The 27,641-nt window shown below is 39.8% G+C and overlaps 1 protein-coding gene and 1 pseudogene across 7 annotated transcripts in view; one reads left to right on the top strand and one right to left on the bottom strand.

Moving 5' to 3' along the window:
- The window catches only part of SETD2 (SET domain containing 2, histone lysine methyltransferase), a 118,405-nt gene extending 107,915 nt beyond the window's left edge, over positions 1-10,490 (bottom strand). For all 7 annotated transcript variants that reach the window (XR_011496455.1, XR_011496456.1, XR_011496457.1 and 4 more), the window contains exon 1: positions 10,270-10,490. Coding sequence is in view for 2 of the 7 variants with exons in the window: in XM_014828819.3 (XP_014684305.3) it covers positions 10,270-10,340 (71 nt within the window). In the remaining 5 variants the exon portion in view is untranslated. The remainder of the gene's footprint in view (positions 1-10,269) is intronic.
- A 358-nt stretch (positions 10,491-10,848) lies between these two features.
- Positions 10,849-27,641, top strand: part of LOC123279678 (large ribosomal subunit protein P1 pseudogene) — a 50,702-nt pseudogene continuing 33,909 nt past the window's right edge.

Genomic DNA, 27,641 nt, shown 5'->3' with positions numbered 1-27,641 from the left:
CAAAGCTAAGGGACTCAAATATAACACTTTATTAGCATATGATAACCAAAAATTACACATGGTAATTGCCTCTCATTTGAATCCATGAAAGTAGACTTCCAAATATAAATCCTATTATGAAAAACAACAAACCTATTGAATTTTCAGTTGGCTAGCCTGTTGGCCAGCTTCAAACCAACCATTTTCAAGAGATGGCACTTAAATATCTTGAACTTTCTCTTTAAAATAACCAAGCAACTAATCAAAGTAGGGTATGAGTGAAAGCTATTTAATCCATCAGCGCCAGACAGGACAAACAGAAATAAATATGTATGGACAATAAATTTTCTTTAAAAAAAGGAAAGAAAGAAGTGCAGGAGTCAAACTCAAACAAAATCACAAAAACACCACCACCCATAAATTACCAGATATACTCACTCTATGGGGAAACATATTTGAAAGGAAACACCTTTCACATAGCAAAACAACTTAATATAGTACATTCATAGTATAGAATATTGCCTAAGTGTTAAAAAGAATGAGCACATCTCATAGGTAAATCCAAACATGCAAATGATATAATATGTAGAGAAAAGATAGAATGATAGTGTAGTAGTACAATTCCACTTACATAAAAACAAAAATCAAATAAAAGGAAAAGGTCTGGAAAGGTATACACTAAATTGTTAGTAGTGGTTACCTCTTGGATATGGGATTTGAAGAAGAGGCGCAGGGAAAAGAAGTTGAGGGTGGATTTTAACTTTTTCCTCTATAAATATCTGTATTATCTTAGCCTTTTACAATAAGCATTTATTGTTTTGATAATTAAAAAAAGATGGCATTTTAAACATACTACCAGATGTTGTTATCGTTTTTAAAATATCACATTTATGGTATCTCCAAAGCCTGAATTTAAAGCTCTATCCTCAGATATTAAAGAAGACGACTAAGGGGCTGGCCCCGTGGCCGAGTGGTTAAGTTGGCGTGCTCCGCTGCAGGCGACCCAGTGTTTCGTTAGTTCAAATCCTGGGCGCGGACATGGCACTGCTCATCAGACCACGCTGAGGCAGCGTCCCACATGCCACAACTAGAAGAACCCACAACGAAGAATGCACAACTATGTACCGGGGGGCTTTGGGGAGAAAAAGGAAAAAATAAAATCTTAAAAAAAAAAAAAAAAAAAAAAGAAGACGACTAAGAGACATGACAATTAAATGCAATTTGTAATCCTAGACTGAAAAAAGAGGACACTATTGGGACAACTGGCAAAATTTACATATGAACTGTATATCAGGTGACAGTATTGTTATAAATGTTAAACCACCTGAATTTGATTACTGTACACTGGTTATCTAAGAGAATGCTTGTTCTTAGGTAATACTATGAAATATTTAGGGGTGAAGGGTCATGATGCCTGCAACTTACAAATGGTTCAGCCAAAAATAAACAAACACGTATATATTTTTTATATAGAAAGAGCAAATGAGGCAAAATTTCAATTACTGGGCTAACCTAGATGAAAAGTATATGTGAATTCATTATACTATTCTTGCAACTTCCCTGCAAGTTTGAATTTTTTTCAAAATAAAATCTCCCACCCTCACCCCTCCACCCCAAGACTGTACCTCTCTCTCAAAGAAAAAGGAAGGATCCTGATTTTCAGTGACTCTAGGTGTAAATGGTTCGGTTTCTAACATGAACTGTCTCTCAGGGTCTTACAATAATAGCTATATAGTTTTTATAATCGCATTATAAAAATAAGGTACTCTATAGTACTGTGGAAGAATTAAGAGAAATGATGAAGATGGTCAACTTTTGATTCTCTAACCCAGGCTAGCAATCTTTTGCCATCCAGCATATGACTATCCTAGGTCTCTGCAAAAATTGACAATGCTCACAGAACAACACTATCAAGGTCAAGAAAAATTATTACAAATACTTGTTAAAGAGTAAATCATAATCCATTTCAATTTTTTAAAGAGGAATAGATTAAATCAATTAGCCACTGCAGTGAAAAGTGGCAGAAAAGATCTGGGAATACCAAAATCCCATTAGGGAAAATAGAAAAGTATGACTGATTGATAGCTATGTATAAAGTATGTCTTGGAAGTTTGAACATTTCTTAGGAAAACACAACTGTATCAACAGTTGCTTGATACTTTTCCAAAGATATAGTGTGTCAACAAAAGAATGGTCAGCCTGAAATCTAGAAAAGGCAAGAGCAAAGAGGGACATGAATACTAAAGAAGTGTACTCCATCCTAAGAACTAGGATAGTTCATCAGGTTTTCCATACTCACCGGGAAATGTTTCCAGGTAATAGTTTGGCCTCCTATGTACTTCAGTAGCCCAAAGAGGGTACCCTGGCCTGTAGAACCATACCTCAATCACTACAAAGCTTTTCGTCTTTTATAAAATACAGGCATGTCTCATTTTATTGTGCTTTACTGTGCTTTGCAGATACTGTGTTTTTTACAAATTGAAGGCTTACGGCACCCCTGTGTCGAGCAAGTCTGTTGGCGCCATTTTTCCAACAGCATTTGCTCACTTCATGTTTCTGTGTCACAGTTTGGTAATTCTCACAATATTTCAAACTTTTCCATTATTATTATATTTGTTATGGTGATCTGTTATTAGCGGTCTCTGATGTTACGATTCTAACTGTTTTGGGGCACCACGAAACACATCATATAAGACGATGAACTTAATCAATAAATGTTATGTTTGTACTGACTGTTCCACTGACCAGCCTTTTCCCTGTCTCTCTCCCTACCTGTCTCAGGCCTACCTATTCCCTGAGACATAACAATATTGATATTATTCCAATTAATAACCCTACAATGGCCTCTAAGTGTTCAAGTGAAAGGAAGAGTCGCAAGTCTCTCACTTTAACTCAAAAGCTAGAAATGATTAAGTTGAGTTAGGAAGACATGTCAAAAGCTGAGACAGGCCGAAAGCTAGGCCTCTTGCACTAAACAGCCAAATTGGGAATGCAAAAGGAAAGTCTTAAAGGAAATTAAAAGTGCTACTCCAGAGAACACACCAATGATAAGAAAGCAAAATAGGCTTATTGCTGATATGCAGAAAGTTTTAGTAGTCTGGATAGATCAAACCAGCCATTACATTTCCTTAAACCAAACCCTAATCTAGAGCAAGGCCCTAAGTCTCTTCAATTCTATGAAGGCTCAGAGGTGAGGAAGCTGCAGAAGAAAAGTTTGAAGCTAGCAACGGTTGGTTCATGAGGTGTAAGAAGTGTTTCCATAACATAAAAGTGTACAGTGAAGCAGCAAGTGCCAATGTAGAAGGTGCAAGATATCCAGAAGATCTAGCTAAAATAATTAACGAAAGTGACTACACTAAACAACAGATTTTCAATGTAGATATAACAGCCTTATATTGGAAGAAGAAGCCATCTAGGACCTTCATAGGCAGAGAGGAGAAGTCAATGCCTGGCTTCAAAGCACAGGATGACTCTCTTATTAGGGGCTAATAAAGCTGGCGACTTTAATTTGAAGCCAACGCTCATTTACCATTCCGAGAATCCTAGAGCCCTTAAGAGCTATGCTAAATCTACTCTGCCTGTGTTCTATAAATGGAACAGCAAAGCCTGGATGACAGCACATCTGTTTACAACATGGTTTAATGAATATTTTAAGCCCACTGTTGAAACCTACTGCTCTAAAAAAAAAGATTCCTTTCAAAATATTACTGGTCATGGACAATGCACCTGGTCACCTAAGAGCTCTAATGGAGATATACAATGAGATTAATGTTTTCATGCCTGCTCACACAACATATATTCTGCAGCCCATGGATCAAGGAGTAGTTTTGACTTTTAAGTCTTATTATTTAAGAAATACATTTCATGGGCCTGGCCCCATGGCCAAGTGGTTCAAGTTCTGCATGCTCCACTTCTGCGCCTGGGTTCACAGGTTTGATCCTGGGCACGGACCTACTCCACTCACCAGCCACGCTGTGGAGGTGTCCCACATACAAAAATACGGAGAGGGATTGGCCCAGATGTTAGCTCTGGGCAAATTTTCCTCAGCAAAAAAAAAGAAAGAAATAAAAATACATTTCAGGGGCCAGCCTGGTGGCAAAGTGGTTAAGTTCATGTGCTCCACTTCGGAGGCCCAGGGTTTGCGGTTTCAAATTCTGGGCGCAGACCTACACACCACTCATCAAGTCATGCTGTGGCGGCACATCCCACATAGAAGAACTAGAAGGACTTACAACTAGAATATACAAGTATGAACAGAGGCTCTGGGGAGAAAATTTTTTAAAAAGGAGGAAGATGGGCAACAGACGTTAGCTCAGGGCCAATCTTCCTCACCAAAAAAATAAAAAATAAAAAAGTATCTTAAAAAAAAGAAATATATTTCAAAAGGCTATAACTGCCATAGATAGTGATTCCTCTAATGGATCCGAGCAAAGTAAATTGAAAACCTTCTGGAAAGGATTCACCATTCTAGATTCCATTAAGAACATTCACAATTCATGGAAAAATGTCAAAAATATCAACATTAAGAGTTTGGAAGAAGTTGATTCCAACCCTCATGGATGACTTGGATGGGTTCAAGACTTTAGTGGAGGAAGTAACTACAGATGTGGTGGAAATAGCAAGAAAACTAGAATTAGAAGTGGAGCCTAAAGACGTGACTGAATTGCAGCAATCTCATGATAGAACTTTAACAGATGAGGAGTTGCTTCTTAAGGATGAGCAAAGAAAGTAGTTTCTTGAGATGGAATCTACTCCTGGTGAAGATGCTGTGAAGATTGTTGAAATGACAACAAAGGAGTTAGAATGTTACATAAATTTAGTTGATAACGCAGCAGAGTTTGAGAGGACTGACTCCAATTCTGAAAGAATTCTACAACGGATAAAACGCTATCAAACAGCATCACATGCTACAGAGAAATCGTTCCTGAAAGGAAGAGTCAATTGACGTAGCAAACTTGTCTTATTTTAAGAAAATGCTCCAGCCACCCCAACCTTCAGCAACCACCACCCTGATCAGTCAGCAGTTATCAACACTGAGGCTAGACTCTCCACCAGTAAATAGATGATTACAACTCACTGAAGGCTCAGATGATGGTTAGCATTTTTAAGGAATAAAGTATTTTTTAATTAAAGTATGTACGTTGTTTTTTGAGGCATAATGCTACTGTACACTTAACAGACTACAGTATAGTGCAAACTTTATTTTTTTTTGGTGAGGAAGACTAGCCCTGAGCTAACATCTGTTGCCAATCTTCCTCTTTTTGCTGAAGAAGATTGGCCCTGAGCTAACATCTGTGCCCATCTTCCTCTACTTTGTATGTGAGACGCCACCACAGCATGGCTTGATCCACGTCCAAGATCTGAACCTGCGAACCCCAGGCCACCAAAGCGGAGCATGCGAACTTAACCACTATGCACCAGGCTGGCACCTAAACATAACTTTTATATGCACTGGGAAACCAAAATATTCATGTGACTTGCTTTATTGCGATATTTGCTACATTGTGGTAGTCTGGAACCCAACTCGCAGTATCTCCAAGGTATGCCTGTAACAAAAATTGTGATTCATATATTGGCTGCAAAGCTACTAAAGGTCCAGATTATATGCGGAATCTAGTGACCATATCATGACATTTTCTCTAGGTTGGTTTCCCAAGGCATCTCTATCTCCACTGTAACTAAGGTGAATTATGAGAATTTGACTATCCTCACTGCTTTATACTTTATTTGAACATGCTGAAATATTTTTTCCCAGTAATTAAACTTTATTTTTGCCAAGTTCACCGTGGTTTTCGTAACATGGTGCCTTGTTTTCTAGCTGCATCTTTTCATCCAACACTAATAATAAAAGAGCTAACACTGTCCTAATTCTTAAATCCTCATAAACCCTTTGCAGAAAATACTATTATGATCCCCACTTTAGAAATAAGGACACCAAGGCACAGAGTCATTATGAAAACTCACCCAGGTTCATAAAGCTATTAACTAAAAGAGGTGAGATTCTAAACCCGGAGTTATAGCTTCAGAGCCCAGGGGCTTAACTTTTTTTTGTGCCTTGGACCATTTTCTCAGCTTAATATTTTTAAATGTATAAAATAAAATACATATGATTACAAAGGAAATCAACTACACTGAGGACAAAAAACCCAAATCTATGATATAGTTATACATATGTTTCTTAACAATCTAGCAGTAGATCTCATATCTACCGTAATTTTGAAGTAATGATGAACATAAATAATATTTTGAGATATCTACAATAACCACAATATATTTTTAAAAATCTGTAATTTGTACTAGTAGTAAAACCACAGGTACTGTTAATATCACTGTAGTTTGCTGGTTACATTAGTAATTAAAAGAAATGCTAACTTCTAGTTAGAGATTAGTGAAGAGGTAATTTCCCCCTAAATTTATGGATGCCATCCATGTTAAAACCCTAACAATCCTCTTAACACTGCAATTTAAAAGGACCAATCCTGGGTCCTTCTCTCTATACTGGGATCCCTTGGTGATCTCATCCAGTATCCTGGGTTTGAATACTACCTAAGTTAATGACAACAAAATTTATCTATAGTCCAGACCCTTCCCCTTAACTCCAGACTTGGATATCATTTCAACCCGAATGTCTCACAGGTATCTCAAACTTACCATGTCTAAAACTGAACTCCTAATCTATTCTTCAGACCTGCTCTTCTCACAGTCATCCCTATCTTAGTTGATGGCAACTGCATGTTTCTAAGTGCACAGACCAAAAAACTTGGAATCATTCTTGGCTCGTCTCTCACATGCCACATCCCATCTATCAACAAATCATATTGGTTTGATCTTCAAAATATACCCAGAATTCAGCCATTTCTCATCATCTCCTGTTACCACCTTGGTACAAGTCACAAGCATCTCTCTCCTAGATTACTAGCTTCCTTACAAGTTTCTGTGCTTTTACTGTTGTTCCTCTCTGCAGAGTGCTCCTTCTGAAGCTCAAAGCAGACTATGTCACTCCTCAGCTGAAAACTCTGGGCAAAGTTCTTACAAAGGCTCTACAAAGCCCTGTGAAATCTACACTCCACCCTGACCCAATTTACTATTACTCTTTTTTGTTCATTCCATTCTAGCCATACTGGGCAGAACTCACTAGGTCTGCCTCAGCGCCTTGCAAGTAACTATTCCCTCTACATGGAATGCCCCCCCCACCCCATTAACATGGCCAACTCCCTTCCCTTTAAGTCCTTCCTTAAACACCACTCTCAAAAAGGCTCACCCAGCCCACCTCATTTTAAATTGCAACATCTTCCTCAGAAATTCTGGACCCCACTTTTCCTGCTCCATTTTCCAAAGCACTTACCTTTGAACTTTCTATATTATTTGTTTATCACCCTCACTAAAAGTGGTGCCCACAACCGCAAAATTTTGTTTGTTTTGTACACCACTCACCTCTAGGGTGCCTATGTTTGGCACAAAATAGACATGCATATGTTCAAAGAACAGCACTCCCATCACGGTAAGGTACTTGCCTTCTCTCTCACTAAAGGGTTCCTTGAAGACTCTGACTGGATCTAATTTGCAGTGTCCTCAACACCTGGGCCTGCATAACAGCAGACACCTAATGCACAGATGCTCAGATGATTACAGCCATTTTCACCTGAAACACAATCCTATATGCCACAGAAAAAAGCCACGTCTTACAGCTGTGTCTGATTAAAGAGTAAGTACAAGACAAACACAGAACATCAAGTTCCAAATGTTACTTCAGTCAAACTGAATTTATGTTTCACGTCTCAATTTATTCATGTGTCTAAGAACTATTTCAAACTATCTAAAGTCTTAAGAAGGGCACTTAGTCATTACTTCCCCCAGCCATGTCACCCCCCCCCAAGCTCACTCAGTCTTTTCATGTTTGACTTAATATCCTACCTCTTACGTTTTTCCCGATGACCCCAGCTAAAAGCACTTACATGTGCCACATTCTGTGCCAAGTGCTTTTCATACCTTATTCTCACCCAATCCTCCCAAAAGCCCTTATGAGGTCGCTACCATTATATCTATTTCAAAGATGAGAAAACTCAAATTTAGATAAAGTCACTTCGTCCAAGGTTCAACGAGTGTTCAAACTTTGGTCTGTCTGACTCTAAAATCCAAGTTCTTTAACCCCACACTACACTGTTTTTCTCTCTCCGGTGGTATAAACACTAACTGGCTTATACAAACTACCTCAAGTGACTTGCTGTTACTTCACTTCTCTAGGCTTCAGTTTTTGCATCTGTAAAACAAGCGATATTGTTCAGGACGCCTACCAAGATCTCCTCCAGTTTTTATACTATGACAGGAAACATTTTATAATTCTTTATATACTCCACACAGGTTAATACACACCAACCCCACCCAGATATGTATTTCAGAACTTAGTCACTGTTAGAAATCCAGAGCAAGAGAGACAGAAAAGCAGTGAAGATAAAAAACTCGAAGATCTTGTGTAAAAATAAAACATTAGATTCCTCCTTCGTCAGGGCCATCAAAGATGCACTTTTGAGTTCATTTTCCCAGAGTACGAAAAATTATGTTTTCCCCCGAGAAGTGAAAGGATATGATCCTTAAAGCTTCTAGACTTCACCAAACAACCTGATAAAAGGAACTGAAAGCAGGCACTTAGCCCATTCAGGGGCTGACATGTTATTTTGTACAAGACAAGTGCTCAATAAGCCTTTACTGGACTATGATACAGAATTTTTTTTTTTGAGAGTTTCCAAGTCTCAAACTAAAAGTGAAAAAACCTGAGCTTGTTAATTAGACTGATGATTGAGCAGTAAATAAAAACAACCTAATTAAGCTAATATTAACCTACAAGCAAGAACCCATGAAAGGATTAAAACCATGCTGACACAACTTACTACTGCAAGTCAGAGCTGGGTTTTGTTCTAGAAAGGCAGAATAATTATTTCTCCCTTTGTGCACAGAGAACCATCAACAAGCCAACAGAACCCTTCTGTGATGCAATCGAATCTAAGGACTATCAAGTTAAGATCTAGACTTTTCTGGACCAAGGTGAGAAGATCTGGCAAAGGGTTCAAAAAAAGGGCCATAGCAGGACTAAGATAAAATGTGTCAAAAGAGCGAATCATTCTGGCCATAAAAGTGACAGTTTCATTTGAAATGGCTATCAACCGTTAAGTTTGAAATGAATCGTATACTCGTAGGTCTAGACTTCAACCAACACCAGCAAATGGAGTTTAAGAACAGCTTTATACAACAACAGCCTTGGGAGGGTGCAGGGAAAGAAGTGAATCCAGGCTCTGGAGTGGAAGCTCTCTGAGGTGTCAGGTACAGTCGCAGACACAGCCCTCAAGAGAGAAGTAAAAACGTCCTAGACTGAAAAAAAATACTACTGGGCAAAAGTCTATTTCGGTTTTCTAGAACACTGTCTCTTTAGAGAATCTTCAAAGAATTCTGGGGTTTTAGCTAAGTCTTCACAAGGAGTAGAAAGTCATCCATTTAGGGTAAGAGGTTCCTGTTACTGAGGAAGTAGAGTGTCCGAAAGTGTGCAAATCTCACAATCTGGAAGAGAACGTATGCCCCTCTGAAGTCTTTCATTTTCGGGCGGAAAAACAAACCCGGTGTCACCTCAACACTGGGGCCACACAAACCTCGCCACCATTACAAAACCAAAGTGCCAAAGGTGCAGCATCTGAAGCCGGAAGCACTACAAGGCCAGGATCGAGTTCCAGGAGAAAAAATCAAACCCAAGAGCGCAGCGCGGGCCCCTCCGTGGCCCTGGGCCGAGCGACGCGCGCTAGGCCCTTCCGGTCTGAGCCGCCGTCGCCGGGAGGCCGGGCAACGGGCCGGGCTTCCACCCGAGCGCGGGGATTCGCGGCCTACCCCTCGCCGGTGCCCTCTCGCCGAGTCCGGCTCCGGCAGCCTCTCTGACGCGGGCCCTTCGCGTGCAGCGCGGCCTGCGCGGGCCGCGGAGAGCCGGAGGAGACCGCCGAGCCTCGGGCCGGCCGGGTCGGTGCGAACGCGGCGGCGGCGGCGGAGGCCGTGGCCGCCCCTCCCCCACCGGCCCGGCCCAACCGCCGCTGCGACGCGAGCAGCGGCGCCAACGCCGGGCCCAACCGCCGGCCCGCGGCGGCCCGGGCGAGGCGGCGGTGCGGGCCTGCTCCCGAGGCCGCACGCGCGAGTGCCCCGCGGGCCCGTTACTCCTCGCGCCGGCCCGCGCCGCTACCCGTCAGGACGCGCCGCCCTCGGCTCGGGCTGAGGCGGCCGCCGGCAGCGGGAGGCCGCGGAGCTGATACTTACTCAGGGGTCGGGTGCTCGGGGTCGTAGAAATCCCCCATCTTCGGAGGCGGCTGCGGCGGCAGCTGCTTCATCGGGAGCGGCTGGAGGCGGCGACGCGAGCCCCCTCCCCGCAGCAGGGCGACGCGAAGGAGGGGAGGGGAGGGGAGGAGGCCGCTGGTCCGACCGCGGCGGCGGCGGCAGGGGCGGCCCGCGTCGCTGGCTCGCTCGCTCGCTCCCTCCCTCCCTTCGGCGCCCGCCTGCCGCTCTCTCCCCCACACACTCTCACGGGGAGCGACGCGCACCCCGCCCGCCCCTCCGCCGCACAGGCCCTGCCCCTTAAAGAGACACGCAGGGGCCGCGCGTCTGCCGCCAGTCGGCGCGCCCGCAGCTGCCGGTCCACCCCAGGCCGGGGCGGGCGGGGCTGGGCGCAGCCAGCCAGCGGCCGGGCCCGACCCTGCCTGCGACTTCCTGGAACAATAAGCCCTGGGCCCGAGCACTGTGGGCCGGCCCGGGACCTAGAGTGGCACCGCCGCGACCCCTCCCTCGGGCCCCCCGAGGTGGCCAGGGGCTGAGGCGTGACCCGGCCTGCCCCGGAGTGTTTGCAGGAGACGTCGGGGGAACAGCTCGAGCCCGCCGGGACCCTAGCCTCACTGCCCCGCCGCCCTCGAAGACCTGTCCTTCCGGAGCCCTGGAGACCGCAGGGGCACCAAGGGCCCCTCCCCCGGCCTCCCGGCTCTGAGGTAACGCGGTCGCCGTTCCTCCTGTGCCTCGCCTCTCCCCTTTATTCCTCCTTCTCGCTCTCTCTCCGCTTGCCTCTTCATCTCGCCCCCTCAACAAGAATGGAAACGGAGCCAGGGTCGGGTCTCGCTCTCAGGCCAAGCTCCCGGGGCGCCCCCTCCTCCCTCCCGCCGCTCGCTGCGTCTTCTGTCTTCCGCCCCCACCCCCAAATCTGCAAGGCTACCGCTCCCGTCTTCTGCCTGATTCTTAAGGCCTTGGAGGGAATGTCCTTTAAAAAAAACGTTATTAATCACTTTCCTGCAAAAAATGACAAGGTGGGATTAAGTAGGATAACTTGAAAGGGTTTTTAGTTGTTTTTGGAAGAAGCGAGAATGCGTTAAAACTGCTAGCTAAACTCTCAGGACGTTGAAGAGTTTATGGCAGTTGATCATTTTGAAATTGGGGGCTCAGGATCAGCTTTTTTGTGGGTTTTTTTCCACTATAATTTGGAATTGGATTTTACCAGCAAACAATTGGAGGAATGTGTTATGGACTGAATGTGTACCCCGCTTTGTGTACCCACCCCCTACAAATTCATATATTGAAATCCCAAGCCCCGAGGAGATGGTATTAGGAGGTAGGTTCTTTGGGAGGTGATGAGGTCGTGAGAGTGGAGCCCCATGAATGGGATTCGTGCCCTTATAAAAGCGGTCCCACTGAGCTCCTTCCGTGTCTGCCACGTGAGGATACGATGAGAAAGCGGAAGTCTGCAGCCCAGAAGAGAGCCCTAACTAGAACTCAGCCAGGGTGGCACCCTGGTCTTAGACTTCCAGCCTCCAGAACTGTGAGAAATAAATTTCTATTGTTTATAGCCACCCAGTCTATGGTATTCTGTTACAGCAGCCAAACTAAGTATTTGTCCTAATAACTGAAATGTGATCTAAGAGAGGAGACGTCCTTTACCAGCTCTTTTTTCTATGCTCTATGTCTGTGTGTATGGATGTATGTATTTATGCTGGCAGTGCCTATTAGTGTTTTATCATCAGAGTCACTTGGAGATTATTTTGGCAGTTTTTTGCTGGTACCTTTAGGCATAGCATTCAGGTCCAGGGCCCATTTGACTCCCTAGGTTCAAGTCTCCCATGACCCCTTCTCTACAGGCCATGAAGGTTACCTCATTTCTCTGTGCTTTTTCTCATTGTAGGATGAGAGTGTTAATGTGGACAAGTTCTCTCACTTTTGTGAGGATTCAATGACATGATATTTGTAAAACCTGAAACCTTCAATAAATGTCAGCACTTTTCTAAACATTATGGTGCAGTGGTTAAGAGCTACCTGGCGTTGTATACCAGCCCTTCCACTTTCTAGCTATGTGACATTGGGCATGGTTACTTTTCATGCTTCCAGTGCCTCATCTGTAAAATAGGGTTATTATCCACTACACATAGAATGTTGTGATTATTCAACTAAAATGTATGAAACTTGCTTGCACAATGCCTCTCACTGAGTAAGTATCCAGTAAGTCTTATCTTTCTGGCTTTGAGAGGATAGATTGGGGCCCTGTGCCTTAGATGCCACATAGGCCGTTGGGAGCCACCTGACATTGTACAGATAGGAAAAGACTTAATTTTAGGTGGAGGTGGCTGAAACAGTGTAAATATGTGACGAAAAGGCTCTAAACTGAAGTGAATGAGAAAAAGGCAGTCAGGTACAGATTTCCTATTTCCTTAATAACAAAGTAAGTAATGCTCTTACAGAAGGTGCAGCTGGTCTCTATAATACCTGATCTTAAGAGAGAGCATTAGTCTGTTTGGAACCCAATGCAGTAAGCATGTGGAGCTGTGGGGGTCAGTGGGAAATTCTAAGCCCCGAGCGTAAATAAATGAACCAAGTTTTTACAGGCAAGATTGTTGGAAGATTGAGTACTTATTAAATGTCATTATCTATTTTGGCACTAGGGGTTCTTTGTACACATGTTTTAAATTCAAAGTGAATGCAGCCTTGGGAACACATACTTAGGCCTGGCCTCTTGATCAAAGCTTTGGAAGAAGCTGGTCTTTAGCCTATAATTATTAGATACTGACTGTCTCCTACTTTCTTACATAAAGTCTTTTGCAAATTTGTTTGAAGGAAGAATGTCAAAAGTCCTAAGGTGAAACATAGTGTAAGAGGCATTCCATTCCTAGAGTGCTAAAAACCGTAGAATACTTCATATTTGCTCCTGCCATTACTGCCTCCTGTTAGCCCACACCACCACCATCCCAGGGGACCGACCCCAGGGTAGCCAAGCACATTGCCCACATTTAGGCTCCAGGTACCTGGTAAAGGGGTGGGAAAAGGAAAAATGTAGTTGAGGGCCAGTGGAAGAGCACCAGTTGATCCCTTGAGCACATTCTCCAAAACTACTATTGGTAAACAAAATTTTTGAGGTATTATTTTGACAAGACTGTTCTTAGGACTGATACAACACGGGCAGTGAGGTGCCACTGGGTGGTGCCTTTTTTCAATGCGCCCAGGCCAGAGTTTTGCTGCCTCAAATGGGAACCTGGCTAAAGCTCTAGGAGAGAATGAAAAGGTCATTCCCCCTTGAACCACAGGTGGAGGTGAGTGGGAAAGCTACCCCTGCACACTTACTCTTGCCTCTTCCCATCCATTCTTCCTTCGGCAAATCCTTCCCCCAAGTGAGGATTGTCACAGGACTGGTTGTGCTCCTCAAGAGATGACAACTTAGAAGGGACAAGCAAGCCCCAGGGCTTCAGTCCTAGGACTCCTCAAAGTTCCTTGCTTTGCCAAGAGGGGACAGAGTTGACAGTGGCAACAAGCCCAGTGTAGGCAGTATGAGCACGGCAGTGTGGGACTCTATCTCTACTCATGTGCTCCCACAAACACCCTCACCTTGGCAGAGTCACACCCATTCCCGGTGCCTACAGCCTGTGGTTAATAATGGTCTACTGATGTATGAAAGGTTGAATTTAGTATCAGAGAGGCAGTTTGGGAATAAACCTGAATCATATACACAAGGCTGGGTTATATCAAGATCAAATGTTTGAAAGTTGAGGCTTGCCAGTACAGGGCTTATGAAGATCACAACAATTTGTAGACACTTAGTCAATTTCCTTGATTATTTAAATATTGTCTTGAATCTATTCCATGCTGTTAATGATCCTTATCATCAGTTCTTTTTTCCTCCAGTGTTCTTTTGAATAGAGGAATGAATAGTCTATGTTACATATTCCAAAAATGTATTTTTCTTCATTTGTTCTCTAGGAAACCAAAATTGACTGTTACTGTAATTGTATATTAACCATAAAATCGTGAATACAAACATGTCCATCCTAGCATTATAATAGAAACATGATTTGGGTATCTATAAGCTGTTATATACAATTTTTTGATGGTGATTCACTGATTAGTTTTAATAGATCAACACATTCTGTTTTAACTGAAACTAATTCCTTTCCATTAATTAAAAATATAATGAAAAAGATGGTTCTCAAAATAAAGTGTATTACTCTACAAATGAAAGACTTGGATCAAGTGGTTTAAGTGTGTATTTACTACTCTGAAGGATAGAAATATGTATAACCAACATCTTAGCATTTAGGGGGCATAAAATGCGATAATGTCTGAGAAAGTATCTAGTACATGTAAACTAATAGCCATGTAATAAAAATTAGTTACCTTATAAAGTTATATAGATACATGAGGCTCAACAGAATTGAAAGTTACTTTAGATTTAATTAGTATACAAAGGAAATGCAGCATGATTTAGAATAATGGTTATTTTAACTGTTCCACATAAATCTATTACACTCTTTGGCCTGGAATTTCTTGGGGGGGGGGGGAAGGTGTGATTACAATTGATTTTTATTCATGTTTTTTTTTCTTCTTCTTATCCCCAAAGCCCCCCAGCAAACAGTTGTAATATCGTGGTTGTAGATCCTGCTGGTTCTGCCTCAGCTGGGCGCCACCTCAGCATGGCTTGATGAGCAGTGCTAGGTCCACGCTCAGGATCCCAACCGGCGAAACCCTGGGCCTCCGAAGTGGCGTACACAAACTTAACCACTCGGCCACAGGGCCAGCCCCTCTGTGGAGCTTCTTATTGCATCTTCTCTTTCAGCCTTGTCTCTCCCAGCAGAGGATGAAACTGCTCAAGATTACCTCAGTTTTACAGGTGAATAAACCAAAGATCCCAGAGGTTAAGGTAATCTAGGGTTACATGACTAAGGAGTGGTAGAGCCAGTATTTGAACCTGGTTATCTGATATAAGACATTTTCAGACAAAAAAAATCTTGAGTTTACCAACAGAAAATAATCCCTGATGCAAGAAGGAATGTTGAGCAAAGAAATTAGTAAATAAGTGGTTGAAACTAAAAAATATTTACCATAGAAAGTAATAATAGTACATAATTTGTGTGGTTAATAAAGTAAACCAATATAGAACTAATATCCTGGGCAACAAAGTCATAATTTGGAAGTAGGATGGGTGGGGTGATGATTGGAGTTGAAGTTTTCCAAGATCCTTATCTTGTTTGGGAAAAGGGTGAAAATATTGATAAGCTTTACTCTTTTAAGTGTACAAGTTAAAATAACTTGGGTGACTACTAAAAGAGGATATAATTTCTGAATTAATAGAGGGAGAAAATAGAATTTAAAAAAGAGCAAGATGTGAAGATAGAGAAAAGAAACAAAGAAATAGTGAAACAAATAGAAATCCCAAATAATAATATGGTAAAAAATAAATGTAGATATTTCAGTAATTGCAGTAAATGTAAGTGGAATAAACTCTCCAGTTTAAAAAAAAAAGAATGTAAAGTGGACAAGAAAGTAAAATCCAATTGTATGCTATTTTTGAGACATTCTTAAAACCAAGAACACAGAAAGCTTTAAAAGGATGGAAAAATGCAATCTATATAGAAACTAAAATATAATAATGTACACCTGAAATTTACACAATGTTAAAACCCAATATGACCTCAATAAAAAAAATAAAAATAAATTTTTAAAAACTTCCTACAGTGCAATATTACAAATTAAATTAAAAGACTGGGGGAAATATTTACATAACAAAAAATTAGTTTAAAAAAAGGATGGGGCCCGCCTGGTGGCCCAGCAGTTAAGTGCACACATTCGGCTTTGGTGGCCCGCGGTTCACCGGTTCAGATCCCGGGTGCAGACATGGCACTGCTTGGCAAGCCATGCTGTGGTAGGTGTCCCACATATAAAGTGGACGAAGTTGGTCACAGATGTTAGCTCAGGGCCAGTCTTCCTTAGCAAAAAGAGGAGGATTGGCAGCAGTTAGCTCAGGGCTAATCTTCAAAAAAAAAAGGATGGAAAAATATGTCAGGCTAATATAACAGTAGAAAGCTGGTCGAGCTATGTTAACATAAAACTAAAAATAAATAAAGGTTACTAAATATGATAGAAAGTTCAGGATCCTAGGACGTTGGAATTCTAAACATGTATGCACCGATCACATATCTTTAAAATATAAAAAGCAAAATTTGACAATTGCAAGGAAAAATGGATAAATTTACCATGGTAGTGGAGATTTTGACACACCTCAAAATAATGGATAGATCTTGCAAATAAGAATCAGAAGATATGAGCAACATAATTAATAAGATTGAATTATTAGACATATATAAAGTGTTGCACTCAACAGAGGATTCACATCCATCTAATGCATGTGTAGAATGTTTATGAAAATTGCCCACATATAAATCCATGTAGTAATTCTCAACAAATTTCAAATGATTGATGTTGTATAGATCACATTCTCTTACCACCATGCAATTAAGTTAGAAATCACTAACTGGGGGGAAAAACACATTTGGAACTCAAAAGCACGTTGGTAAATAACTCATTGGTCAGGAAAAAATCATAAAGGAATCACAACATAATTGGAACTAAAGAATAATGAAATAACTAAGTAGCAAAATTGTAGAAGATAGCCAAAGCAGTAATTAGAGGGAAATTTAGGTATTTAAATATTTACATTAGAGAAGAAAAAGACAAAACCATCAAATTACATATCAAACTTAAGAACTAAAGTAGAAGAAATAATAAAGATGAAAGTACAAAATTAATGAAAGAAAGAAAAGGCATACAATGGAAAAGATGCACAAAGCCAAGAATTGGTTCTTTTAAAAGTCTGGTAAATTAGAGAAAAAATATAAGATACGAATAAGGAATGAAAAGAGGGACAAAACTGTGGAAACTGAAGAAATTATAAAATTAACAAAAAAATGAACAATTTGATGCTGATAAATTTGAATACTTAGATCAACTTAGACAACTTTTTAGACAATACAAATTAGCAAAATTGACTCAGTGAGAAATAGAAAACCTGTTTGGTCCTAGAACCATTAAAAAATGAATCAGTAGTCAATTTTCCCTCAAAAAAAGGGAGGGAGGAAGAGATAGATGGATGGAAGGACAAACAGACCCAGACAGTCAAGGACAGGACAAGAAAGGTAAATTATAAGCTCTTCTCATTCTTGAACAGCAATGCAATAATCTTGAACAAAATGCTATTAAAGCAAATCCAGCAATTTGTTAAAAATGTAAAAACCATGATCCAGTTGAGTTTATTTCAGGAATGAAAGTTTGGGTTTAATACTGCAAATTTTTCATGTAATTCACCATATTAACAAATTATGATGGTATGGTAGACAGAATAATAGCTCCCAAAGATGTCCACTCCCTACTCCCTAGAACCTGTATGTTACTTTACATGGCAAAAGGGACTTTGATGGGACTTTGATGGGACTGAGTTATAGACCTTGGGATGGGGAGGTTATCCTGGATTATGTGGGCCCAATCAAATCACAGATCCTTAAAAATGGAAGAGGAAGGCAAAGGAGTTGGTCAGAGAGATGCAGAAGGACAAAGACGAGGACTCAACCTCCCTGTTGCTGGATGGAAGGAAATGGAAGGATGAGGGAAAGGGGCCATGAGCCAAGGAATGTGGCAGCCTCTATAAGGTGGGAATGATCCTCACTCAGGTGATATGATTGTTTACTGAGAAAACCCAAAATAATTTCCAGAATAATACTTAGGATTAAAGACAATTTTTTGAGTTCGCCAGATAAAAACATCAACTGTATTTCCATAGTCCAGCCAGGAGTTAGAAGGTAGAAAGTGCAAATAAATAAAACATACAATTTACAAAACAACGTCAACACCAAAATGTTGGAGCTAGGTTATCCCATTGGTTATTCATCTGGAAAGAAAATAGAAATGGATCCTTACTTCATTTTCTACCTAAAAGTCAATTCCAGATGGATTAAAGACTTCAATATAAAAGGCAAAACTTGAAAAGGTTTAGAATAAATATAGAATAATACACTATCTTTGGCACATGCCCTTGTGATAAGGGAAATGTTCTTAAAATTCAAAGTGCAAACCAAATAAGGCAAAATTCAACTCCCTTGAAACTTTGTCATCAAAAAACAGAAAGTGAAAGGAAAAATCGTAAACTGGAAGGAAAGATCTGCAACACACGTAACTAACAACAACAACAAAGTATCTAGAGCTATGCTGTCCAGTACAGTAGCTACTAATCGCATGTGGTTGTTGAGTACTTAAAAGTGTAGGTAGGCCAAATTAAGATGTGCTGTAAGTATAAAATACACACCAGATTTTAAAGAGTTAGTACAAAAAGATTTTTAGTGATTATCTGTTGAAATGCTATCTTGGTTAAGTAAATTGTATTATTAAGTAAAAAATATTATTAAAATTCATTTTGCCTGTTTCTTTTCACTTTTTTAAATGGGGCTACTAGAACATGTTAAATTACATTTGTGACCTGCATTTTATTTCTGTTGGACAGCACTGATCTAAAATATATAAAGAACTCATGCAAATTAATAGAAAAAGACAACCTAATTTTTTAAATTGACAAATATCACAGAAGAGGAAAAATTAATGGCCAAGAAACACGAAAAGATGTTTCAGGGAAATCAGGCACAATACACAGATGATGGGAGTGTTAATTGGAAAACAATTTGGCATTACCTAGTAAAGTTGAATATGGGCATACCCTACAATCCAACAGTTACACTCTTAGATATGCAAACTAGACAAACTCTTGCACGTTTACACCAAAGGCCATGTTCAGGAATGTTCATAGCAGTATTGGCAAATGTCCATCAACTGTAGTATATATCGTGGATGATTAAACAACACTGAAAATGAATGAGCTTTTCAGCTACACTTATCAAAATGGTTAAATCTCAGGAACATAATACTGAGCAGGAAAAAAGGGTGTGAAAGAATATGTCATTTTTTTCTACTTATATGAAGTTTTACGAGTCAAACAACGGATTGTGTAGGGAATTAAATGTGGCAAAACTCAAGAAAGCAAGGGAAAAGTAAAGAAAAAATTCAGGATAATTTTTTTTCTAAAGGAGGAAAGGGATCATATGGGGCACACGGGAGGCTTCAGAGAACAGGTAAAGTTCTATTAAACTGGGTGGTAAGTGTATAGATATTTGTTTTACTGTTATTTTGTCTACCCTATGCATGATTAATGTTTATTTGCTATTTAATGAAAACTGTGTGCATGTATCCTTTGACCCAGCAAATTCTGTTTCTGAAATTCTAGTTCATAGAAATAAAAGCACTTGTACGTAGACTAAATGTACAGAGGTATTAATTGTATCATTATTTGTATTGAGGGAGATAAAGTGAATGCTCATAAATAAGGGAGTGGATGAATACATTTTGGAATGTCCATACAAGGAATATTACACTGTCATTAAAAAGAATGAATTTTCACTATACCAGGTGTTCTGGAGGAATTTTCACAAGGTTTTAGGTTTGTTGAGTGGGAAACCAGCAAGATGCTTAGACTTACACGTAAACGTACATATATATGCATATGTTTATTTGATTTTATGAGTATGGAGAGAGGAGCAGATATATACCATTTAGTTGGATTATCTTGATTTGGGCGTTGGGAGGAATGAAGGAAGGAGGAAGTGAGAGAAAAAAAAATAAGGAAAATGTACTACCACCACACCCCAGTAAATATATTGTGATCCCATATATATATATACATATAAAACTACAGATGTTTGTATATGTTTAGAGATCCATTAGGAAATTAGAAGGAAAAAAGAGTTGAATCTGTATCTACTGACTTACAGGGATGTCAATTGAAAAAAGTGAGTTCCACAGTAATATGTAGTTGGAGTCTATTTCAGTTAAACCAAAAGCCATATATATGCATATTAATCTAAGTGCTTGTGTAAGTATATCTGAACAATGAAAAAGGTGCAGAGAGATACACACTAGTCTGTGAATATTGCTGATGGTTTGGATGTGGGGAGTGAGAGAAAGAAAGAAATCAAAGAGGAATCCTAAATTTTTTACCTCCGCAACTGGGCAATTGGTGGAGACTGGAGGAGAAATAGATTAAGGGGATGTGGGATTAATAATTCTGCTTTGAACATATTAAGGCAGAGAATGCTGCTAGACATTCAAATGGAGATATCAAGTGAGCAGTTCAAAATACCAGTCAGGAATTTAGAGGAATGCTCATAAGGAGATATAGATTTTGGAGTCCTTAGTATACAAGTGATATTTAAAGCTATAGGACAGCATGAGATCACCTAGGGAGAAAATATAACTAGAGAAAAGGGCAGATAAGAGGACAGGGCAGGGCCCAGGATTGAGCATTTGGGAAGATTAGTATTTACAGGTCATAAAGAATGATAAGCCAGCAAAAGGACAAAGGTGAGGTTAAAAAGAAACGAGAGTGTGGTCTCATGGAAGCTGTGAGAATAAAGCTTTTAAATGAATGAACAAATTTAGAAGCGATCTCAGCTACATTATCAGATTTGTCAGTTATCAATTGCTGCATAATAAACACAGGGGGTTAAAACAAAAAGAGTCGTTTATTGTGCTCACAAATTTTCAGTCTGATCAGGACTCAAGCAGGGAAAGATTGTCTCTTTGCCACATGGCATCAGCTGGGAGAGCTTTACTGAGAGCTAGCAGACTCGTTTCCAAGGTGGCTCACCCATGTTGCTGGCCGGTTGATGCAGGGTTAGCTAGCAGCTTCGCCAGGGGTTAGACCAAGGTCCTTAGTTCTTCCTACCGGGCCTCTTCTTGTGGCTGGGCTTTCTCATAGTATAGTGGCTGTTTCTCATAGTGAACCTCCCAGGAAAGAAAGCCAAGTGAAAGCTGTTTGCCTTTTATGACCTAGCCTTAGAAGTCACATAGCATTTACTTCCACTGTACTGTATTAGTTGAAGCAGTCACAAGGTCCACCTGAGTTCAAGGAGAGGGACCATAACTCCACCTCTTTATCAGGGAAGTGGCAAAGTTCTGAAAGAGCACTTTGGATGGGAAATATTGTTTGCGGAAAATATCTACACAGTTCTGGTCAGACATAACAGCTAAAAAGAGAAGCCTAGAGATGTCTGCACAGATGGGTACCAAATTTATTGACAGAATATATTAGAAAGAAATATTGCAACCAAATGTATAAGAATCACATTTAATGCAGCACCTCAAAGAGAGTTCTGTGCAATAAATATTTCATAATTGGAGGGGAAAAGCCTGTGTATAAGATGAGGCATAGATTAAGCAGATTATTTGATGTTAAGTAACAAAGACCACTTAAGATTATTATTAATATTAACATTATTATTTAAATGTTTATTTTAGTATGTCCATATAAAAGGATCTTTTTTGAAAATTCATATTTAGTATTATTCTTGGCTATTTCGTTTAAAGTTCAATTTTTAAATGAAATAAAGAAAAAGTAGATAGTGCATGATGTTCTTGGAAAAATGAAAATTCCCAAACAGATCAAGGAGAATCAGGTTGGATAACCACAGAAGATATAAAAGATAGTCAAATATCTATGCCTAAAAAATATGCCAACCTGCTGCATTAGAGAAGAAAAATTCATATGATTATCTCAAAAAACGTAAAAAACATGAAGTTTAACGCTCATTACTGATAAGTACCCCTAGTCAACTAGGGGTAGAAGAAAACTTTAATATGAAAATGTTTTTTAGAAAATTAAGCAAACATCATAGTTAATGATAGAACATTGGGAACTTTCCCATTAAAAGTAGAAACAAGTATACTGTTAGACAGTATTGTACTAGACTGCCTACCAGATCAATTAATTAAAACCTATAAATAGGAAGAGGAAAATATTACACATTTTCCACAAACAATATGATCTATCTAAGAAATTTAAGAAAATCAGCTGGCAAACTATTAGCCCTGATAAAAGTTTGACATCAGTGTGTTCGGATATAAGATTGCCTATTTTTAAAAATTGTTTCTGGAGTCTCATGACCATTCTAAAGTTAGCTGGTTCACTAGAATGATTCACAAGACTCAGTAGCAGGTTACGCTCACCGCTAAGTCTTAATACGGTAAAAGATACAGAGTAAGAGCAACAGAACAAACACATGCATTGAGTGAAGTCTGGAGAAGTCAGACAGGCTTCCAAGTCTTTCCTCTCCTACAGCCACACAGGGTACACTCTTTCTAGCAGCAAACTACACAGACACATGAAATGTCTGTGCCCAAGAGAAAGCATTTGACAAGATACAGCATCCATTTATGATAAAAACTCTAAATAAAATGGGTATAGAAGGAAAATACCTCAACATAATAAAGGCCATATATGACAAACCCACAGCAAATATAATTCTCAATGAAGAAAAACTGAAAGCCATCCCTCTAAGAACAAGAACCAGACAAGGTTGCCCACTGTCACCACTCTTATTTAACATAGTATCGGAAGTCCTAGCCAGAGCAATCAGGCAAGAAAAAGAAATAAAAGGGATCCACATTGGAAAAGAAGAAGTGAAACTGTCACTCTTTGCAGACAACATGATTTTATATCTAGAAAACCCTAAAGAGTCCACTAAAAAACTTTTAGGAATAATAAAGGAATACAGTCAAGTTGCGGGATACAAAATCAATGTACAAAAATCGGTTGCGTTTCTATACACTAATAACGAAGTAGCAAAAAGAAATTAAGAATACATCCCATTTACAATTGCAGCAAAAAGAATGAAATACCTAGGAATAAACAACCAAACAGGTGAAAGATCTGTACACCGAAAACTATAAAACGTTGAAAGAAATTGAAGAAGACACAAAGAATTGGAAAGATATTCCATGCTCCTGGATTGGAAGAATTAACATCGTTAAAATGTCCATACTTCCTAAAGTAATCTATAGATTCAACACAATCCCTATCAAAGTTCCAACGTCATTTTTACTGAAATAGAACAAAGAATCCTAAAATTTATATGGAACAACAAAAGACCCCGAATAGCCAAAGGATTCCTGAGAAAAAAGAACAAAGCTGGAGGCATCACACTCCCTGATTTCAAATTATACTACAAAGCCATAGTAACCAAAGCAGCATGGTACTGGCACAAAAACAGACACACAGGTCAACGGAACAAAATTGAGAGCCCAGAAGTAAACCCACACGTTTATGGACAGCTAATATTCAACAAGGGAGACAAGAGCATGCGATGGAGAAAGGAGAGTCTCTTCAATAAGTGGTTTTGGGAAAACTGGACAGCCACATGCAAAAGAATGAAAGTAGACTTACACCATGTACAAAAATCAACTGAAAGTGGATTAAAGACTTGAATGTAAGACCCGAAACTATGAGACTTCTAGAAGAAAACATAGGCAGTACGCTCTATGACATTGGTCTGAGCAGCATATTTTCAAGTCCCATGTCTGACTGGGCAAGGCAAACAAAAGAAAAAATGAACAAATGGGACTACATCAAACTAAAAAGCTTCTGCACAGCAAAGGAAACCATCAACAAAACAAAAAGACAACTTACAAATTGGGAGAAGATATTTGCAAACCATATATCAGATAAGGGGTTAATATCCAAAATATACAAAGAACTCATACAGCTCAACAACTAAAAACCAACAATCCAATTAGAAAATGGGCAAAAGATCTGAACAGAGATTTCTCCAAAGAAGATATACAGATGGCCAACAGGCATATGAAAAGATGCTCAACATCATTAGCTATCAGGGAAATGCAAATCAAAACTACGATGAGGTACCACCTCACTCCAATCAGAACGGCTATAATTAACAAGACAGGAAACAACAAATGTTGGAAAGGATGTGGAGAGAAGGGAACCCTTGTTCACTGCTGGTGGCAGTGCAAACTGGTACAGCCACTATGGAAAGCAGTATGGAGTATCCTCAGGAAATTAAGGATAGATCTACCACATGATCCAGCTATTCCACTGCTGGGTATTTATCCAAAGAACTTGAAAACACAAAGGCGTAAAGATGCTTGCACCCCTATGTTCATTGCGGCATTATACACAATAGCCAAGATATGGAAGCAACCTAGGTGCCCATCAAGGGACGAATGGATAAAGAAGATGTGCTGTTTATACACAATGGACTACTACTCAGCCATAAGAAATGACGAAATCCGGCCATTTGTGACACCATGGATGGACCTTGAGGGTATTATGCTGAGTGAAAGAAGTCAGAGGGAGAAAGTCAAATACCATATGATCTCACTCATAAGTAGAAGATAAAAACGACAAAAGAAAAAAAAAGGAACACATAGCATTAGAGATTGGACTGGTGGTTATCATTAGGGAAGGAGGGAGGGGGGAGGGCAAAAGAGGTGATTAGGCTCACATGTGAGGGGATGAACTATAATTAGTGTTCGGGTGGTGAACATGATGTAATGTATACAGAATTCGAAATATGATGTACATCCGAAAAAAATAAAAATTAAAAAAAAAATAAGAAATGTCTCTGCCCAAGGAAACCCACTCTGATCCAAGGGTCTGAAGCTTTTATCAGAGATTAGTCATGTAGGCAACTGTTCTGGCTATATGACCATCCATGGCAACTGAAACTCAGGACCCTAACAGTGAAATAAAGCACATTATCAATCTTGGTGTTTGTGCACAACAAACCTGATAAACTGGTAGAGCATCATCCATTGTTCTGGGCATATAAAACATTGTCAGTAACATAAAGAACAGTCTGAAGCCCGTATTCCCAGTGGTTGGCTGAGAGTTAACAGGGTTCCAGGCTCCCCAAGAGGCATGCAAAGATTGAGCAACCAGACCTGCACTATTAACTCTTTCCTCACAAATATGAACAGCTTTCCTTAGTATTAACCAATTTTAAAATGTAATAAAAAGAAAATCCCATTCATAATGGCAACAAAACTTATAAACTTAATAAGAAATAAGCAAATCCTGTAGTAAGAAAACTGGAAAGTAAAGTGTTAAGAGATGGGGAGATGTGTGTTGTACCTAGACAGAAAGACAATGTTGACTTCTGGTTCCAGATGAAGATGGAGTAACACACATTCCTCCACTAAGAGCAGCTTAAAAACCTGGACATTATGCATAAAATAAACCAAAATGACTCTGAAGGCTTACTGGCTTAGGACCTTGGGACCACAGAATGACACAGTGGTGAGATACCTTGTTTTTCTCTTTTTGCCTCATATACTCTAGACTGGGTGCTGGAGAAGCTGGCAACCAAGAAAGGCCAACGGGAGTATACCAAAAAAGCCCCCCAAAAGCCTCTCTCTAGCCAATGGCCCAAGAAAGGGGCAAACTAGCAAGAGAGAAAACTTTTAGACAGTAACTGCCCAGCCCTGCCAAACAATATAGAACAAAACCATGGTCCCTCCCTACTCCTGTCAGCAAAGCCTCAGGGGTGGGGAGCCTAGAGTTCCACTCCCACCCAGTTGTAATGTGGCACCCCTCCTCACCTCCAGAGAGGTAGGATCAGAGAAGACTGAATGGGAAGTTGGGATTTTTCAACTCTGCCTGCTGGTATTGAGGCCTCTACATTGTCAGTGGAGGCCATATGGGAATCCTAGACTTCTACTCCAAACCAACAGTAAAAAGGTACCCCTCCTTTCAGTAGCAGAGGAGGCTGAGTGTGAACATGAAATTTTTACCACCATCCAGCAATAATGAGGTCTCCCCTACCATGCTATAATTGCAGGACCTAACAAGATACCCTTCCTCCTCCCAACTAAGGTGGTGTCAGGCATAGTGGGAGGCCAGAAATCCTACTTCCATCCGACAGGAACAAGACCCTGCTCCCCTCTGGAGTGTCAAAAAAGGTCAAATGGAAAACCTAGAATTTAACCCCCACCTGGCAGTAAGGAGGTGGCACTCCATTCCCTTCTGGCACAGTGTCAGACAGAGCCTGCTAAAATAGAAGATTTACATAAGATCCAGAGTCTAGTAATACTCTACATGTCCAGAATACAGTTTTTTTAAAAACCTCTCATCATGCCAAAAACTAGGAAAATTTTGATTTGAGTGATAAAATACAATTAAAAAATGCTGACATCAAGATGATTCAGATGTCAGAATTATCTAGCAAGGATTTTAAAGCAACCACCATAAAAATGCCTCAACAAGCAATTATGAACGCCTTTGAAGAAAATGAATAGAAAGTCTCAGCAAAGAAATAGAAGATATAAAGAAGAACCAAATGGAAATTTTAAGCACAATGGATGAGCTCGACAGTAGAATGGAGACAGCAGAGAAAAGAACTAGTGAACTTGAAGATAAGACAATAAAAGCTACCCAATATGAACCACAAAGAAATAGACTGAAAAAAATAAAGTGGTCCTCAGGGACCAGTGGACCTATAACAAAAGATCTATGTTGTGTAACCCAGAGTCCCAGAAAGAAAGGAGAAAGAAGGTGAGGCTGAAAAAGTATTTGAAGAAATGATGGCTGAAATTTTCCAAATTTGTCAAAATACATAAACCTACAGATTCAAGAAGCTGAACAAATCCCAAACAGGATAGACCCAAAGAAATCCACACCAAGGTACATCGTCCTTAAACGTCTGAAAACTAAAGACAAATTTTAAAATCTTGAAAGCAATGAGAGAGAAATAATACCCATATGAGAAATTTTTTGAATGACATTAGATTTCTCATCAGAAATCATGAAGGTCACAAGGAAGTGGGACAATGTTTTCTAAGTGCTGAAAGAAAAGAACTGTCAACTCCAAATTCTACATCTGGTCAAATTATCCTTCAGGAATGAAGGGAAATTACAGAAAACTTAGAAAAACTAAGAATTTGTCATCACTAAACCTACTATAAAAATTGCTGAAGAATGTTCTTGAAATGTAAGGGCAATGATAAAAGATGGAAACTTAGAATATCAGGAAGAATGAAAGCACAGTAGAGAGAGAAAAAATTGGTAAATACGATAAACTTCCTTCTCTCAAGTTTTCTAAATTATATATGACAATTGAAGCAAAAATATAACATTGGCCGATGTGGTTCTCAATATATATAGAAGAAATATTTAAGACAATTATAAATAGGGGAAGATAAAGGGACATAAAGGGAGGTAAAGTTTGTATGCTTCATTTGAACTGGTAAAATATTAAAACCAGTAGACTGATAAGTAATGTATGTATAATGTAATATCTAGAGCAACTACCAAAAAATCTATACAAAAAGATACACTCAAAAACACTACAGATAAAGCAAAATGGAATTCTAAAAAAAACCTCAATTAACTCATAGGAAAACAAGAGAAAGAAAAAAGAAAAGTGAAAAACAGAAAGAACAAAGAAAACAAAAAATAAAATGGCAAACTTCAGCCCTACATATCAATGATTACATTAAATGTAAAT

Source organism: Equus asinus, chromosome 21 (genome assembly GCF_041296235.1).
Source record: "Equus asinus isolate D_3611 breed Donkey chromosome 21, EquAss-T2T_v2, whole genome shotgun sequence".
NCBI lineage: Eukaryota > Metazoa > Chordata > Mammalia > Perissodactyla > Equidae > Equus > Equus asinus.
The sequence above is the reverse complement of the archived record's forward strand: the minus strand, read 5'-3'. Positions and strand labels throughout refer to the sequence as shown.